Here is a 17,572-nt window from a genome sequence, read left to right on the forward strand (position 1 = left end):
GTTTCTGACAGTTTGTGCAGAAATACTTTGGTTGTGCAAACTCACAATTTTATCAATGTCCGGGTGGCTGGTCTAAGACGATCCCGCAGGTGAAGAAGCCGGATGTGGAGGTCCTGGGCTGGCGTGGTTACCCGTGGTCTGCAGTTGTGAGGCCGGTTGGACGTACAGTTTAACAAACAATAAAGGGCAGACACTGTAATGATCATGACTCCACAGTAGGTGGCAGCAGTCAGACGTGGGCTATGTCAGGGCGATGCTGATCATTCAGATAGAAATGTATTGTGTAGAATGCAGAATAGGGAGTCATGTCTCAGCGCTATTTATTGAGTTTCTATCTGCAAAGTTCTGCATGTTTCACCTCTTTGATACACCCTAGTTGTGTGAAAGGTGTGCCATGCATGCTCAGAATGCCTTATGTTTTCTATGTAATAACCATAGATATGGTAATAACTAGAGGTCGAGCGATTATGATTTTTCAACGCAGATAGCGATTATTGGAGGACCAAAAAAGCCAATACCGATTAATCGGGCGATTTAAAAAAAAAATGGATTTGTAATAATGACAATTACAACAATACTGAATGAACACTTATTTTAACTTAATATAATACATCAATAAAATAAATTTTGCCTCAAATAATTAATTAAACATATTCAATTTGGTTTAAATAATGCAAAAACAAAGTGTTGGAGAAGTAAAAGTGCAATATGTGCCATGTAAAAAAGCTAACGTGTAAGTTCCTTGCTCAGAACATGAGAACATATGAAGCTGGTGGTTCCTTTTAACATGAGTCTTCAATATTCCCAGGTAAGAAGTTTTAGGTTGTAGTTATTATATGAATTATAGGACTATTTCTCTCTATACGATTTGTATTTCATATACCTTTGACTATTGGATGTTCTTATAGGCACTTTAGTATTGCCAGTGTAACAGGATAGCTTCCGTCCCTCTCCTCGCTCCTACCTGGGCTCGAACCAGCAACACATCGACAACAGCCACCCTCGAAGCAGCGTTACCCATGCAGAGCAAGGGGAACAACTACTCCAAGTCTCAGAGCGAGTGATGTTTGAAACGCTATTAGCGCGCACCCCGCTAACTAGCTAACCATTTCACATCAGTTACACCAGCCTAATCTTGGGAGTTGATAGGCTTGAAGTCATAAACAGCGCAATGCTTGAAGCACAGTGAAAAGCTGCTGGCAAAACGCACGAAAGTGCTGTTTGAATGAATGCTTACGAGCCTGCTGGTGCCTACCACCACGCAGTCAGACTGCTCTATCAAATCATAGACTTAATTATAATATAATAAACACACAGAAATACAAGCCTTAGGTCATTAATATGGTCGAATCCGGAAACGATTATCTCGAAAACAAAACGTTTTTCTGTCACGGCTGTCTGAAGGATTGGACCAAAATGCAGCGTGTTCGTAGTTCTACATATTTATTTATTCCGTGAAACTAAATGCAATACATAAATACTTGAAACACAAAAACAACAAACCGTGACGCAGAGAGGAAAACACACTACTCAAAAGATAATCACCCACAAACACAGGTGCGACAAACATCAACATAAATATGACCTCCAATTAGAGGTAACAAAGATCAGCTGCCTCCAATTTGAGATCAACCCAAACAACACCAACATAGAAATACAAAACTAGAAACTGAACATAGAAATACAAAAACAGACAAACACCCCCTGTCACGCCCTGACCTACTCTCCCATAGAAAATAACAACTTACTATGGTCAGGATGTGACAGTACCCCCCCCAAAGGAAGGTGCGGACTCTGACCGCACCTAACCCCCCCCCCCCAACAACCCCCCCCCCAACAACAAAACACAAAAGGAGGGTAGGGTGGGCGACTAATGTCTATGGCGGCTCATATGCAGTACCCAGAACCTTCTTATCTAGCGCCTACCCCCATGAAGGCGGCTCGGGTTCGGGGCGTAACCCCCACTCCACCCACTGATCCCTCTGCTTCATTACCACCTGACCGTGGATCGTTGTCGAAAGAACTGGACTGTAGATCATTGCTAGAGGTTCTGGGCTGTAGGCCGCCGCTGGAGGCTCTGGGCTGCAGGCCGCCGCTGAAGGTTCTGGGCTGCAGGCCACCGCTTAAGGTTCTGGGCTGCAGGCCGCCGCTTAAGGTTCTGGGCTGCAGGCCGCCGCAGAAGGCTCCGGGCTGCAGACCGCCGCTGAAGGCTCCGGGCTGCAGACCGCCGTTGAAGACTCCGGGCTGCAGACCGCCGTTGAAGACTCCGGGCTGCAGACCGCCGTTGAAGATTCCGGGCTGCAGACCGCCGTTGAAGACTCCAGGCTGGGGAGCGTCTCTGGAGGCTCCGGACTGGGGAGCGTCGCTGGAGGCTCCGGACTGGGGAGCGTCGCTGGAGGCTCCGGACTGGGGAGCGTCGCTGGAGGCTCCGGACTGGGGAGCGTCGCTGGAGGCTCCGGACTGGGGAGCGTCGCTGGAGGCTCCGGACTGGGGAGCGTCGCTGGAGGTCCGGACTGGGGAGCGTCGCTGGAGGTCCAGCGTGTTCGTAGTTCTACATATTTATTTATTCCGTGAAACTAAATGCAATACATAAATACTTGAAACAAAAACAACAAACCGTGACGCAGAGAGGAAAACACACTACTCAAAAGATAATCACCCACAAACACAGGTGGGACAAACATCAACATAAATATGACCTCCAATTAGAGGTAACAAGGATCAGCTGCCTCCAATTGGAGATCAACCCAAACAACACCAACATAGAAATACAAAACTAGAAACTGAACATAGAAATACAAAAACAGACAAACACCCCCTGTCACGCCCTGACCTACTCTACCATAGAAAATAACAACTTACTATGGTCAGGACGTGACATATTTTCCTTTCAGTGAAATACGGAACCGTCCTGTATTTTATCTAACGGGTGGCATCCCTAAGTCTAAATATTCCTGTTACATTGCACAACCTTCAATGTTATGTCATAATTACGGAAAATTCTGGCAAATTAGTTCGCAACAAGTAGGCGGCCCGAACTGTTGCATATATACCCTGACTCTGCATGCAATGAACGCAAGAGAAGTGACACAATTTCACCTGGTTAATATCGCCTGCTAACCTGGATTTCTTTTAGCTAAATATGCAGGTTTAAAAATATATACTTCTGTGCATTGATTTTAAGAAAGGCATTGATGTTTATGGTTAGGTACAGTCGTGCAACGATTGTGCTTTTTTCGCAAATGCTCTTTTGTTAAATCATCCCCCGTTTGGCAAAGTCGGCTGTCTTTGTTAGGAAGAAATAGTCTTCACAGTTCGCAACGAGCCAGGCGGCCCAAACTGCTGCATATACCCTGACTCTGTTGCAAGAGAAGTGACACATTTTCCCTAGTTAAAATAAATTCATGTTAGCAGGTAATATTAACTAAATATGCAGGTTTAAAAATACATACTTGTGTATTGATTTTAAGAGAGGCATTGATGTTTATGGTTAGGTACACGTTGGAGCAACGTGTACCTATGCGATTATATGCAATGCAGGACAGGCTAGATAACTACACATGGTTGATGATATTACTAGTTTAACTAGTGATTATGATTGATTGATTGTTTTTTATAAGATAAGTTTAATGCTAGCTAGCAACTTACCTTGGCTTCTTACTGCATTTGCGTAACAGGCAGGCTCCTCGTGGAGTGTAATGTAAAGCAGGTGGTTAGAGCGTTGGACTAGTTAACCGTAACGTTGCAAGATTGAATCCCCGAGCTGACAAGGTAAAAATCTGTCGTTCTGCCCCTGAACAAAGCAGTTAACCCACCGTTCCTAAGCCGTCATTGAAAATAAGAATGTGTTCTTAACTGACATGCCTAGTTAAATAAAGGTGTAAAAAAAAAATCGGTGTCCAAAAATACAGATTTCCGATTGTTATGAAAACTTGAAATCGGCCCTAATTAATGGACCATTCCGATTAATCGGCCGACCTCTAGTAATAACATCAGTGTCATCCAGATAAAAGATTTGATTGGCTGATGATATTGAGGAAGTCACCTGACACCTTCAGCAGCACTGTTTGGAGTGCAACACAAGAAACGGAACATTACTGATAAGGCTCACTGGACAAGTGCACTTAGGATGGGGTGCAGAGTGTTCCTGGCTTTTATACTGGGTGTTTGTCTACTGTCACACTGCCAAAGTAAGTCCACTTTTACTCTTTTCATATGAGAGAGAGAGGAACCAGACTGGGAATTATTTTGCTTGGAAGAATCCCTTTAGCAGTGTTAACCCATACTGCGTTCCGGTATTCTATTCCGTAAACCCATAGATGCAGACAGCTGCTTTATATCAGTTCCCATTGTTATTAAAACAACATTTTACTGAAAGGTGTAACTAAATTAATTATATTGCGTTCAACATCTCTTGTACCTTTTGGCAAAGCATGGTACTAGACAGTAAGATGTGCCATTTTCCGTCTCAACTTCTGTTATTGAACACAGGCAAACATTTGCTGCGGTTTTTGACCTTCTGCCAAAAAAACGTCCCCAGCGACGAAGAGTATGACGTGGAGTTTGGTGGAGATGAGCTCTTCTACGTTGACCCCATTACCTACCAGGTAGAGCGGCGTCTGTCAGAGTTCGCCCAGCAGTGGACCCCTGACCCAGGACTGCCTCACGAAGTGTACGTGTCCCTCGGAACTTGCCAGTACAACAACCCCCGCTGCATTGTGGGAGAAAAGAGCCCGCCAGAGGCAATAGGTGAGTGCTGTTTCTGCAAAGTCACACCCCAGCTAACACATTATCTGAGAACTATTTCTGAGAATGTTTCTTAGAGCTCGGTGAGAGCGTGGTTGTCCTATGGTTATTATGCATACAACCTTCCCACAACTTTCTGAGAATGGTGCAGGATAGTTGCTTGGCTTTGGAACATTCTCAGCACATTTAAGGAACTTGACAAAGTGGTTTGATATTGGGAATGTTCTCAAATAGTTCAGAGAAGGTTAAGAAACAACATTCTTGTGTGGGAATTTCAGTACTTCAGCATAACTTTTCCTCATGGTTCTATTTTGCCACGTTCTCATTGTACAGAGAATGTTAAGACATTCCATTAAAAACCACAAGAAAATGTTTAACGTTCTAATAATGTTATTGAGAAACATATACATTCTGTTCTCAGCATCAATAAAACACTCTATCCTCTATCTTGTTAAGTGTGTTCAGGTGTTATGGCCATGCCCATTAATTGACCACACCTGATCTTAATGAGTACTTGTTTTCTTTGAAATGGGGTCTGTTTGAATAGACTAAAATGAACAGCTTTGTATGCCTTAAAATGCTAGCTCCATCCTGGTGGCGCAGTGGACTAAGGTGTCTTATATAACAAATTGGTTTGGTGCGTTTTTTCCGAACTCTGGTGCATTTAGCCCCTTAGTTCAGTTCGTTTGGACTGGTGTGAACACTATCCCTACATGTACATATTACCTCAATTAGCCCGACTAACCGGTGCCCCCGCACATTGACTCTGTACTGGTACCACCTGTATATAGCCTCGCTACTGTTATTTTCACTGCCATTTTTTTTTTTTTTTTTTCTTATCTTTTGTTTACCTAATACCTATTTTAAAAAAGAAATGTTTTACTTACAAGCCCTAACCAACAGTGCAATTTTTAAGTAAGCATTTCACTAAGGTCTACACCTGTTGTATTCGGCACACTGACAAATAAACTTTGATTTGATCCGCACTCGGGAGCGCACAAAACAATGGACAAAAAAGGGTGCAGGTTATTTGCTGAAATTCATGCAGCATAATAACAAATTGACACTCTTCTCGATCACTCTACCACTCATCGGTTTTCGGGTCACCGAGGTGAGAGGACGAAGGAGTGCCCAAATTAGAACACCCCCCCCCCCCCCCCCCAACAGAGGTGCCCACCTCCCACATATACTCCCAGAGAGAGGTGGAGCTGGGGGTCCCCAACACACTCATCTGCCGGGTCAGTGATTTCCACCCAACACCCGTGGATGTGACTTGGACCAGGAACGAGCAGCCGGTGGCAGAGAGGACCATCATTCAGACCCAGTACTACTCCAATGAAGACTTCAGCTTTAGGATCTTCTCCTACCTGAGCATCACACCTCAGGATGGGGGACATCTACTCATGTAGTGTGGGTCACGTCAGTCTGCAGGAACCCCTCACCAGGATCTGGGGTGAGTCACTGCTGGTGTGACCTTATACTGTAGGGTACGACACAGAGAAAGGTGGGATGTTATTAATACTGTATTAGGGACACTAACAAATGAATTGTTTCTTCACTATATGTCCACAGAGGTTGAAGTGCACACGGACCACCAGACTGTGGAGACAGCAGTGTGTGTTGGATGTGTGACTCTAGGAGTGGTGGGAGTAGCAACAGGAGTCTGGTTTATCAAAAAAGCCAAGAGGTCTGCTTGGGCTCCATGCAACAATACCAAGGACAATTATCATATTCAGCAACCTACAACTACGCTGGCGACCAATATAATGCAGTTCACTATTTCCTACATTTGATCAATAATCTTAATAAAATACTCCTTAATTGTTTTTCAGATTGGGACATTCTTTTTTTGCTTTGGCAATGTAGGCACTACACATTTATTCAATGTCACATTTCTGTATTACATGAAAATAAGAAATACTTGTTACTATATACTTTGTGGGTGATTTCTTCCCTTAGGTGTACTTCTCAGTTTGTAAACCTGCAACATGGTTAGCCCTGGCTATTATACTTTTGTATAAAAGGAAGTGGTTGGTTACTGTTGCACAAAGATAATGCAGTGACTCAGGGCAACCATATGAGGAAATTGATATTTTGCTAACACACCACCCGAACCAGAAGTATCTCGTTCTGTCCATGTGAGGGCTGATATTAACTTCAACTCATTCCACAGATTATCACTTACCGTACAAAACATATAAAAAAAATTGAGTGGTGAGGGGAAAACAACCATTTTCACTCAATATCAGAAACACTTTACAGCAGTATAGCAAGGGGGGACCTTATTGGATACCAAGGTGGAGCTTAATTTTGTTCGTCACACATTGGGATGTACCTGTCAATGATAGCTGCTTCAACTGGTAGACTTCAGTGTAGTTGTCTCTATCTGAGTGACTGGATACACCATGGCTCTCTGCTGGGTCTATTGGATGGCTGGACTTTCTGTCATTCAGACCTGGGCAACACCAGCAGGTGAGTCAGTCTATTTTTTGATGAAATGCATGATGTGTCTAACATACTGTATATTATGAAGAATGTATCAAATTAAGTTGACAGATCTTTTGTAACAATACACTATAACGACTCCACAAAGGCAATGATAAGGAGATTTACCTGAATCAATAAGCAACAACATATTTTTTGAGTGTACCTCATTGCATAACTACATGGAAAGGGATACAACTGTCCAAATTATATATATATTTTTTTTCAGGTGGGTACCAGTTCCAGGGGATAGTTGACTGTGAATATGATGACACCATTGACAATATGATCTACTTTGTGAAAAACATATTCAACCAAAAATTGACCACCATCTATGACTCCAGGGTTCAGAAGTATGTGGGTTTTGAGGAGTTTGGCATACGCAATGCAGATCGCTACAACAGCCAAGCTTGGAAAATGGCTATAAGGAAAGCAGAAGTGGAGACTATTTGCCGATACAGTGCAAGATTCTTCAAACTGAGCACTTTGGAAAGAATAGGTAAGTCATTTTTATGTTTCTTTCCTTTCTTAGTAATTTGCAACATTATTAAAAATGTTGATGTTTCAGGCCGGGAACTTTCATCAGACAGACAACTTAATTTCTACGTCATCCTATGTCCCAGTGCCTCCCATTGTCAAAGTCCGCCTGACCAAGCCCTCTCGCTACGGGGAGCCGTCCATGCTGGAGTGCAGCGTTCTAGGCTTCTACCCTCAGGAGGTGAGGGTGAGCTGGCTGAGAGACGGGCTGGAGACCACCACAGCCGTGACCTCCACTGACACACTGGCTAACGGGGACTGGAGCTACCAGCTCCACTCCTACCTAGAGTTCAGGCCTCGGAGAGGGGAGAGTGTAAGCTGCATGGTTGAGCACCCCAGCCTAGATGAACCACTGGAGGTGGTCTGGGGTGAGAGACCTGGGGAAGAGAGAGAGTGTTGTTGTGGTCTGGAGGGAGGGGAGGACAGTTGGAATGGAAATGTAGGGGAGAGGGGTACAGAAAGAGGGAGGAACATTCTGCTTATAGTAGTGTTTTCATGAAAATGTCAATAGATTTGAAGTTACTGGATTGGTAGCAGCCTTGTGGTAGTGTGATGTCTTGTTTTACATAATTCCATTCCCAGATACCTCAGGCCTGGATGCTAAATTGTTTAAAATGGCAATAGGGGTGTGTTCCGTTTTCATTGGTGTAGCCATGGCTATTGGAGGAGGAGTTTACTACTGGTGGAAGAACAGGTAAGTCACAACATTATCACACAATGGACAGAGATTTTATGTATGTATTGTATTTTCGATTTCAAGAAGTTTCATAATGTAGACATATTTTACTGTTTCAGGTCAGGCTTTAGGCGTGTGAATAGATAAGGTAAGGCATTTTTCTATATTGTGTTTGACATATTTTGCAAAAAAATACAGTGTGTGCAAATGAGGTAAGATTAGGGAGGTAAGGCAATAAATAGGCCGTAGTGGCGAAGTAATTACAATTTAGCAATTAAACACTGGAGTGATAGATGTGCAGAAGATGAATGTGCAAGTAGAGATACTGGGGTGCAAAGGAGCAAAAAAAGAAATAACAATATGGGGATGAGGTAGTTGGATGGGCTATTTACAGATGGGCTATGTACAGGTGCAATGATCTGTGAGCTGCTCTGACAGCTGATGCTTAAAGTTAGTGAGGGAGATATGAGTCTCAGCTTCAGTGATTTTTGCACTTCGTTCCAGTCATTGGCAGCAGAGAACCGGAAAGGAAAGGTGGCCAAAGGAGGAATTGGCTTTGGGGGTGACCAGTGAAATATACCTTCTGGAGCGCGTTCTACGGGTGGGTGCTGCTATGGTGACCAGTGAGCTGCGATAAGGGCTTTACCTAGCAAGGACTTATAGATGACCTGTAGCCAGTGGGTTTGGCAACGAATATGAAGTGAGGGCCAGCCAACGAGAGCTTTAGTGACAAAACGGATGGCATTGTGATAGACTGCATCCAATTTGCTGAGTAGAGTGTTGGAGGCTATTTTGTAAATGACATTGCCGAAGTCAAGGATCGGTAGCATAGTCAATTTTATGAGGTTATGTTTGGCAGCATGAGTGAAGGATACTTTGTTGCAAATTGAAAGCTGTTTCTAGATTTAATTTTGGATTGGAGATGATTAATGTGAGTCTGGAAGGAGAGGTTACAGTCTAACCAGACACCTAGGTATTTGTAGTTGTCCACATATTCTAAGTCAGAACCGTCCAGAGTAGTGATGCTGGACGGGCGGGCAGGTGCGGGCAGTGATCAGTTGAAGAGCATGCATTTAGTTTTACTTGTATTTAAGAGCAGTTGGAGGCCACGGAAGGAGAGTTGTATGGCATTGAAGCTCGTCTGGGGGTTAGTTAACACAGTGTCCAAAGAAGGGCCAGAAGTATACAGAATGGTGTCGTCTGCGTCGAGGTGGATCAGAGAATCACCAGCAACAAGAGCGACATCATTGATGTATACAGAGAAAAGAGTCGGCCCGAGAATTGAACCCTGTGGCACCCCCATAGAGACTGCCAGAGGTCCGGACAACAGGCCCTCCGATTTGACACACTGAACTCTGTCTGAGAAGTAGTTGGTGAACCATTTGAGAAACCAAGGCTGTTGAGTCTGCCGATAAGAATGTGGTGATTGACAGAGTCGAACGCCTTGTCCAGGTCGATGAATACGGCTGCACAGTAATGTCTAACATGTCTGATATATACTGCCGGAATCTTTACTTTCCATACATCAAAACAGAGAATTGCATAGACAATCTTTGTGTACCCAAATGTCACATTTTCATATTTTTTTCTTCTTTCCAGCAGGTCAATTGACTGCTTCCATGTGCATGGCATAAGAGAGAACTCTTTCTTTGCCCAAAATGCCACTGGTTAACAAAGCAGAAGTAATACGTTTTGTTTTTTACCATACTATTCAAATTGTGTCCATGTGATGGAATCAGTTTGCTTACCATTCATTGTTTGCTAGTGTGGGACTTTCCTAGCTTATATTTTCAAACACTACAGTCAGATCCATAATTATTGGCACCCTTGATAAAGATGAGCAATAAAGTCTATAAAAGAGCTCTATTTTCATGTCATTTGTCCATAGCTCTGGTTCCAAGTCCTTATGCCGTCTATCAACCTCCAGGCAGTGTTGGGCCGATGGCATGAAAATAAAGCTTTTTGGCCACGCACACCAGTGGTGGGTTTGCCGTTGACAGTATGCAGAAAAGTACCTCATACCTATGGTAAAATATGGTGGCGCATCCTTGATCCTTGTTAAGGTCAACTGCATCATGAACATCATAACCAGTCCCAGGACATTTGACACAAAAACCTTGTTGCCTCTGCCAGGAGGCTGACACTTGGCCACAAGTGGATCTTCCAGCAAGGCAATAACCCCAAGCACACATCAAAATCCACCAAGAAATGGTTAATTGACTACAAAATCAACATTTTGCAATGGCTGTCTCCGGACTTGAACCCAATTGGTTTGAATTGAAGAGGGCAGTCTATAAGAGCAGACAAAGGATATCAATGATCTGGAAGGATTCTGTATGGAGGAATGGTCTAAGATCCCTCCCAATGTGTTCTCCAACTCATAGAATATTTGAGAAAAATACTGTTATCCTTGCAAGGACAGGCTGCTGGAGTACAGAAAACAGGAGTACAAAGTGTATTTTTTTAGATTTGTATTACTTGTTAAACAAAATCTATTTCTTTATGCTCTTGTATTAGTATAATTAGTATTTTTATAATATTTGTGTTTTTATATAATAGATTTTTTGCTAATAATTATGGACCTGACTGTATGAAATGTTAACATATGTGCAGGTAATTGATGTGCATTTAGACGATAATGCTAGATACAGGGGATACAAGAGGTTATACAACAAGGTCATTTTTTCGGTCTTTATTTAATTGGAAATATAGACTCATTAACATGCATAGAATTGTTTGAACGTCAACTATAGCGAAAAACCATAAAATATCACAGCTTTCTGTTATACCAGACAGGAGAAAAGGCTACTCATTATGCAAGTCCTGTCAAATGAAAACAATTTACTTCAGTTGCCTTGGGACTGCACAGGCACAGCGATAACAGAAAGGCTCTTTATATGAGGTGTAAGAAAATTAACATTTTGAAATCATTGTAAATTAACTGATCTATTTTGATAATAAAGACCACGATTAACATATGTTATTTTTTGGTTCACTCTGTCGCGCCAAAAAAAATCAGCTTTGGACCTGGTTTCTGACAATTAAATGTTTTCTTTACGTCATAGCATGTAAACAGTCAAATTACTAATATACAACATGGGTCATACTTTGGTATGACAAATTATTAACAGTTCATTGAGACTATACCAGCTGCTTTTGAAGTCACTGACAGTATTGTTATTTTTAACTCTAAGTCCTAGTACCACCTGCCTCTTCCCATGGCCAGACCACAGTGTTGTAAATGATTAATACTGATAACAGTATGGAGACACCATTTTGGAGGCGTGAGTGAGGAAGGCTATAAGAGTTCACTGCCTTTGTTCCATCCCTTCTGTGGATGAGACTGACTTCTGTCAACATGACTACCCCTCTGTTCACTGCTCTGTCCTTCCTGGCTGTGCTGGCCCTTGGGTCATGCCTAGCTATATTGCCCGAGGAGCAGCCCTATGTGGAGCGTGCTGGTATCCAATACAGCGCTAGGCCTTACACCTCCCTCCTCACCGTGCCCAATGGAGAGCAGTTTGGGAACTGGACCTGGCCTGAGATGTGTCCCGACAAGTTCTTCGCCGTTGGGTTCATGCTCCGGGTAAGTTCTTCGCCGTTGGGTTCATGCTCCGGGTAAGTTCTTCACCGTTGGGTTCATTCTCCGGGTAAGTTCTTCACCGTTGGGTTCATGCTCCGGGTAAGTTCTTCACCGTTGGGTTCATTCTCCGGGTAAGTTCTTCACCTTTGGGTTCATGCTCCGGGTAAGCAAGGGCTCCTTCATACATTTCAAACACATCTACCTGTTTGGAAAGCATTTCTTTCAATTAGTCAATTCTGGGATTAAATTCCAGTCCCGTGTGGTCAAAAAGCCTATTTTCAAATAGCCCATTTATTTGAATTATTTTCTACACAATTCAAATCCTAAATTTGATGTAATCAAAATGTATTCATGGTGTTGATCCATTACCAAACATGATCAACATATTTGTGTATTACGAGACCATTCTTCTGTTTGAGCTAATGCTAGCATATGTCCATTAACCTTCTCTCAGGTGGAGTCCGAACAGTACGGTATGGATGATACTGCCCTGAATGGCATTCGCTTGATCTGCGCTAAGGACGAAGATAGGAGCTTCTTGTACACCATTGAGTCTCACACGGGATTGTATGTACAGACTAGAACAACATGCCTCATATCGGCCTATCACATTGCTCAATGTAGACACAATTGGAAATAATCATATTTCCCAGGTTTAACTGTAAAAGTGCATTTCAAACTATAGTGATGAAATGTGACTCAACACCTAGATTCTGTCTTATGTAGCAACATTTGACATGGTTTTTTTACATGGGTAAAAAGTAGAGACTCAGAGCTACAAAATGGTATATCATACACTGCAGTTTTGAGGAACAATGGGAAAGGAATTCTGCTTTGATAGTTGATAAATTCACTTTTGAGAAAAGGGCCTATAAATGTTTTGGTGCTGCTGGAGAGCTCTCCTTTGTCTACACCCATTCAGCATTGTTCACACCCCTTTAAGTCAGCCCCACCCATCTCTTTAAGGATTCACATGTGAGGTCATGTGCTAAACAGTGTGTAGTGTAGTAAAGATTAAGACCAAAAGTAGTAGCCTACAATAAGGAAAAATTCCAGGTAAACAAAGTGTCCAGATAAAAATATTTTATAAGTGTTAGATCACACTTGTCTAAATTGATGGGTCATGTGAAAGAAATTCTATAACCCCCAGCCACATCCAGTGGTGATAAAAGTACAAAATTGTCATACTTGAGTAAATGTAAACATACCTTAATAGAAAATGACTGAAGTAAAAGTAAGTCATCCAGTAAAATATTACTTGAGCAAAAGTATTTGGTTTTAAAAATACTTAAGTGTCAAGTAAATTAAATGCTAAAATGTACTTAAGTATCAAAAGTAAAATAATAAATAATTTCAAATTCCTTATATTAAACCAGATGGCCCAATTTGTAATTTATTTTTGACAGATAGCCAGAGGCACACTCAGACAATTTACAAACGAAACATTTATGTTTAGTGAGTCTGCCAGATCAAATGCAGTAGGGATGACTCGAGATGTTCTCTTGATAAGTGTGTGAATTGGACAATTTTCCTGTAAAAATGTAACAAGTACTTTTGGGTATCAGGAAAAATGTATGGAGTAAAAAGTACATTATTTTCTTTAGGAATGTAGTGAAGTAAAAGTTTCCAAAAATATAAATGATAAAGTAATGTACAGATACCCCCAAAAAATACTTTAAAGTACTACTTAAGAACTTTACACCACTGCCAAAATGCCTTAACACCAGAACATTAGCATACTTTATATACTGTTACACATGCACTTATCACATAGTATTCCATACATAAGTTAAGGCCATGCAACCTGAGTGAGCTGCACATGTACAGTACATAAACAGATGCATGCTCCATATATTTGTGTGGTGGACACATGATACGGCCACATGATATTGTTGTATGTCACAAAATCATGTTACGACATGATATATATCAATATTTTACTAAGTGGATGGGTCTCTACAGAAGGTGTAAAAGGTACAGCCAAATGGTTACTTGCAATATCAGAAATGGATAGTGTCAATATAAATAAAATATACAGTATGTACACAAACCATATCAATAACGAAAGTGATAGACGAGGTAGTATATGCATACAATCAGGGGTAAAGTGGCTGAGCAGCAGGACAATAAAAAATAGTAGCAGCAACGTAGTTAGGAGAGAGTCATTTGAATAGAGGCACTGCAGACAGTGCTGATGACTGGTCCATCCGAACCACGCATGAACAAGGGAATCTATATTCGGAGAGTCTGTTTCTGTCCTGCCCTTGACTTTGGTGCAGGGCATGTGATGTCCATAGCCTCTTCGTCGCAAAACTCCCTGATCTTCTCAAAAATATAAGTTTGTCTAGCTGTGTCCAGTCCAGGTGCTGCTTGTACAGTCAGACCATCTATGGGAGGAAGGATGTCAGCGTTGTGCAGCAGCTGAAACCTGGTCCCGACTGAGTCTGAACTCTCCTTGGCGACAACACCAGGCTCCAGAGCATCAAAGCTGTAAAACAGGAAATAACAAAAAATACATTACAACCTTGCACAACATCAATTCACCTCCCAAGTTTAGATAAGAATAACCTCATACAATGCAATGAAAATGATATTCACCTGAAGTGCCGGTACTGCTTGATCTGAGTCAGGTGTTGTTGCCAGCCATAGCTTTCCACCAGCACAGTACCATCCTCCAGTCCAACCAGCTGTGGGATGTTGACCCCTGTCACAGTGCTGTCCTTCACAACACCAGCAATCTCAGTGTTCATTCTGGTCTTTCTGAAGCGCTGCTTGATGAGGCCAAAGCACCAGTCTGGGTCCAGACTGTGGAGGAGCTTGTGCATGGTCTGCCTGGTACAATACCAGAGCACAAACTTGTTCTTGTTTTGGCCACTGCAGTTATCACAATTCAGGTCCACATGTGTTTTCCCAACTCCATAGTTGGTAAAGAAACGGTGAATGTAGTTGTTGACTGCGCTGCTGCCTTTGCTGGATGACATGCCTTCATCAATCAAGTAGTTGACTTGTTGTGGTATTCCTTCAGAGCAGACACCAAACAAGCCACACTTGTGAGGAGTTAAAAAGTAGATGGGACCTGGCTGCAGAGTCAGAAGGATAGTGCACCTGCAAACAACAAAAGAACATTAAGATAAATTACAATTAATTGTCTCAACCCTGTCAATCTGTCTTTACACATCTCAGTGAAAGGTATTTGCCTGCCTCCCATATATATTGTTTTTGTTGTGTATATCTATCCATCTATGTCCTTAATCAGTATAAAGTAGGAAATGTTGCTTACCTGTTGAACAAAATCAAAGCTGTAATGCATCCTGATGTCATCTTTAACAACATGCTTCTTATCGTCCTTGTTACGAGATGTCGCCAAGCCAATAGATGGCGCTGCTGTTATTTGTATCTGAGTATGATACTATATAGTACAAGCGAGCCAAGTTAGCCATTACTTACTATGCACTGTATGCAGGCTACCAAGTGATGCTTAAGTAACATTACCTTGGTCTTGTATAGAACAAACAGCACACAAAACAGTCCAATTTCATTGCTCAAAGTAGACACAAATGGACTTAAACCCTGCATCTTCAAACTGCAGTGAGATGTTATTCCATGTCCCATTTCTACTCTCTACATAATGTGCCTCTTTTCTCTGTCTCAAAGCTATGGTCAAACCTCATTCCAGACTGCTGTGATCGTGAAATATTATTCCATGTCACGTCTTCCCTCTGTATGCCTCTCTCTCTTCCTCTCCCAGCTTTGGTGACTGGTCGGACCCTCAGTATTGCCCCAGGGGTGTGCTGACTTCCTTCCAGCTGCGTGTGGAGCCCCACCAGGGTCTGTTCGGTGACGACACAGCCGCCAACAACATCAGGTTCCGCTGCAGCAGCAACCCCACCCTCACAGGCGCCGGCCTGGACACACGCAGGCGAGTACAGCCTCTGGAGTCAGGATTGTGGCGATGGAGGAATCTGTGGCATCGAGACCAAGATGGAGGAATACCAGTACGGCCTGGATGACTCATCTCTCAATGACGTGCGCTTCCACTGTTGCGTCAAACTCCAGCAGGTGAGATAAGATGGTTGTCATACCGGATCATTTATCATGGAGGGGCTGAATGAGTTGGTCTTGTGTATGATATTGATATCATGGCAGCTATGGAACACTACAGTATATCACACATTTTCTAACCCTCTGGTGTTTTTTGTTGTCTTATCCTCACAGTAATCATCTGAGGGAGATACCTCTTCTGGACCAATCTCAACCAACCAACCAGCCCAGACCTGTCAACACACAGGCTCTGACCCGTGGTCTCTTCAATCCAATCTACACCCAATATCTGAATCTACCACTGGTTAAAACCTAATAAATCATTCAACTGTCTCTTTATGGCTCCTTTGTTCAGTGAGGCTGAAACAAATGACATTAGCTGTGACTGAATATAACCCACTCACCAGAGCTGAAGAACCCCTCTAGATCACTCCACAATACGCACTGACATCCTCATCAGCATGAGAACAGCATGTTTTCATAGAGCGTCTCTAATGAACCAATAAACTCAAAGCAAAGTCATAACAAGTGTGCACAAAATGGAGGTGCTGACACACGCATTTCTCCTCCTGGAAAGGGAGCTAATTAAGAAATGACAAGGGTTATTAATTAATTTACAGTTTAAAGGCCTGACGGCGTCCGATAAGGCGGTGATTGGCGTACACAGAGGTAATTGTGTTTAATGTGTGAGTGGGTAATCTGCAAACGCAGTGTAAGTGGAGAAAAAGGACCGTGTGACTTTATCAAGCGGCGCAGCAATGGTTATCACCAGCTACTCAAACATGAGGCATACTGATAATGAGCCATAATTCACTGCTCTGGAGTTTCTCTTTCATGCTAATGAGTGAACTTCTGGTGAACTCAAGTTAAGTTCAAACTTATTGCCTCTTGGTACGCAATACTTTCATTTCGTGTGGGTTAGATTGGAGTGATAGTAAAGAGTGATGACATAGGTCATCTATATAAACTCAGCAAAATAAACATCCCTTTTTCAGGACCCTGTCTTCAAAGATCATTTGTAAAAATCCAAATAACTTCACAGATCTTTATTGTAAAGGGTTTAAACAGTTCCCCATGCTTGTTCAATGAACCACAAACAATTAATGAACATGCACCTGTGGAACGGTCGTCAAGACACTAACAGCTTACAGACGGTAGGCAATTAAGATCACAGTTATGAAAACTTAGGACACTAAAGATGCCTTTCTACTGACTCTGAAAAACACCAAAAGAAAGATGCCCAGGGTCCTTGCTCATCTGCGTGAACGTGCCTTAGGTATGCTGCAAGGAGGCAGGAGGACTGCAGATGTGGCCAGGGCAATAAATTGCAATGTCCGTACTGTGAGATGCCTAAGACAGCGCTACAGGGCGGACAGCTGATCATCCTCGCAGTGGCAGACATTACGTGTAACAACACATGCACAGGATTGGTACATCTGAACATTACACCTGCGGGACAGGTACAGGATGGCAACAACAACTGCCTGAGTTACACCAGGAACGCA

The 17,572-nt window shown here is 42.6% G+C and overlaps 2 protein-coding genes and 1 pseudogene across 4 annotated transcripts; all 3 read left to right on the forward strand.

Annotated features, from left to right (window-relative positions):
• Positions 1–4,067: 4,067 nt before the first annotated feature.
• On the forward strand, positions 4,068–6,219 carry LOC115176510 (rano class II histocompatibility antigen, B alpha chain-like; annotated as a pseudogene).
• A 350-nt stretch (positions 6,220–6,569) lies between these two features.
• LOC115177064 (rano class II histocompatibility antigen, A beta chain-like) lies at positions 6,570–10,304 on the forward strand. Of its 3 annotated transcripts, none has more exons than XM_029737541.1 (6): positions 6,570–7,218; positions 7,575–7,729; positions 7,854–8,135; positions 8,350–8,461; positions 8,563–8,591; positions 10,043–10,304. In XM_029737541.1, exons 1-5 carry the CDS (start codon positions 7,076–7,078, stop codon positions 8,588–8,590), a joined length of 720 nt encoding a protein of 239 aa, XP_029593401.1. In that variant the 5' UTR covers positions 6,570–7,075; the 3' UTR covers position 8,591; positions 10,043–10,304. The 3 variants fall into 3 exon arrangements, with proteins under 3 accessions (XP_029593401.1, XP_029593399.1, XP_029593400.1); XM_029737539.1 differs by having other exon boundaries at positions 7,078–7,218; positions 7,460–7,729; XM_029737540.1 differs by having other exon boundaries at positions 7,078–7,218; positions 7,460–7,729; positions 10,046–10,304.
• Positions 10,305–11,760: 1,456 nt separating this feature from the next.
• On the forward strand, positions 11,761–16,400 carry LOC115177023 (vitelline membrane outer layer protein 1). The gene is given in 5 exon segments (XM_029737469.1): positions 11,761–12,029; positions 12,481–12,593; positions 15,775–15,937; positions 15,939–16,085; positions 16,242–16,400. Coding segments are annotated over 5 exon segments (675 nt in total). The 5' UTR covers positions 11,761–11,780; the 3' UTR covers positions 16,245–16,400.
• Positions 16,401–17,572: the final 1,172 nt, after the last annotated feature.

Source organism: Salmo trutta, chromosome 37, assembly GCF_901001165.1.
Source record: "Salmo trutta chromosome 37, fSalTru1.1, whole genome shotgun sequence".
NCBI classification, from domain to species: domain Eukaryota; kingdom Metazoa; phylum Chordata; class Actinopteri; order Salmoniformes; family Salmonidae; genus Salmo; species Salmo trutta.

Excerpts from the sequence above, each read along its gene's own strand:
- LOC115177064 (XM_029737539.1), top strand. The coding sequence starts at position 7,152 with ATGGCTCTCTGCTGGGTCTATTGGATGGCTGGACTTTCTGTCATTCAG. Across the intron at positions 7,730-7,853 it reads GAGCACTTTGGAAAGAATAG|TGCCTCCCATTGTCAAAGTC; the intron begins GTAAGTCATTTT and ends CCTATGTCCCAG. Across the intron at positions 8,136-8,349 it reads ACCACTGGAGGTGGTCTGGG|ATACCTCAGGCCTGGATGCT; the intron begins GTGAGAGACCTG and ends TTCCATTCCCAG.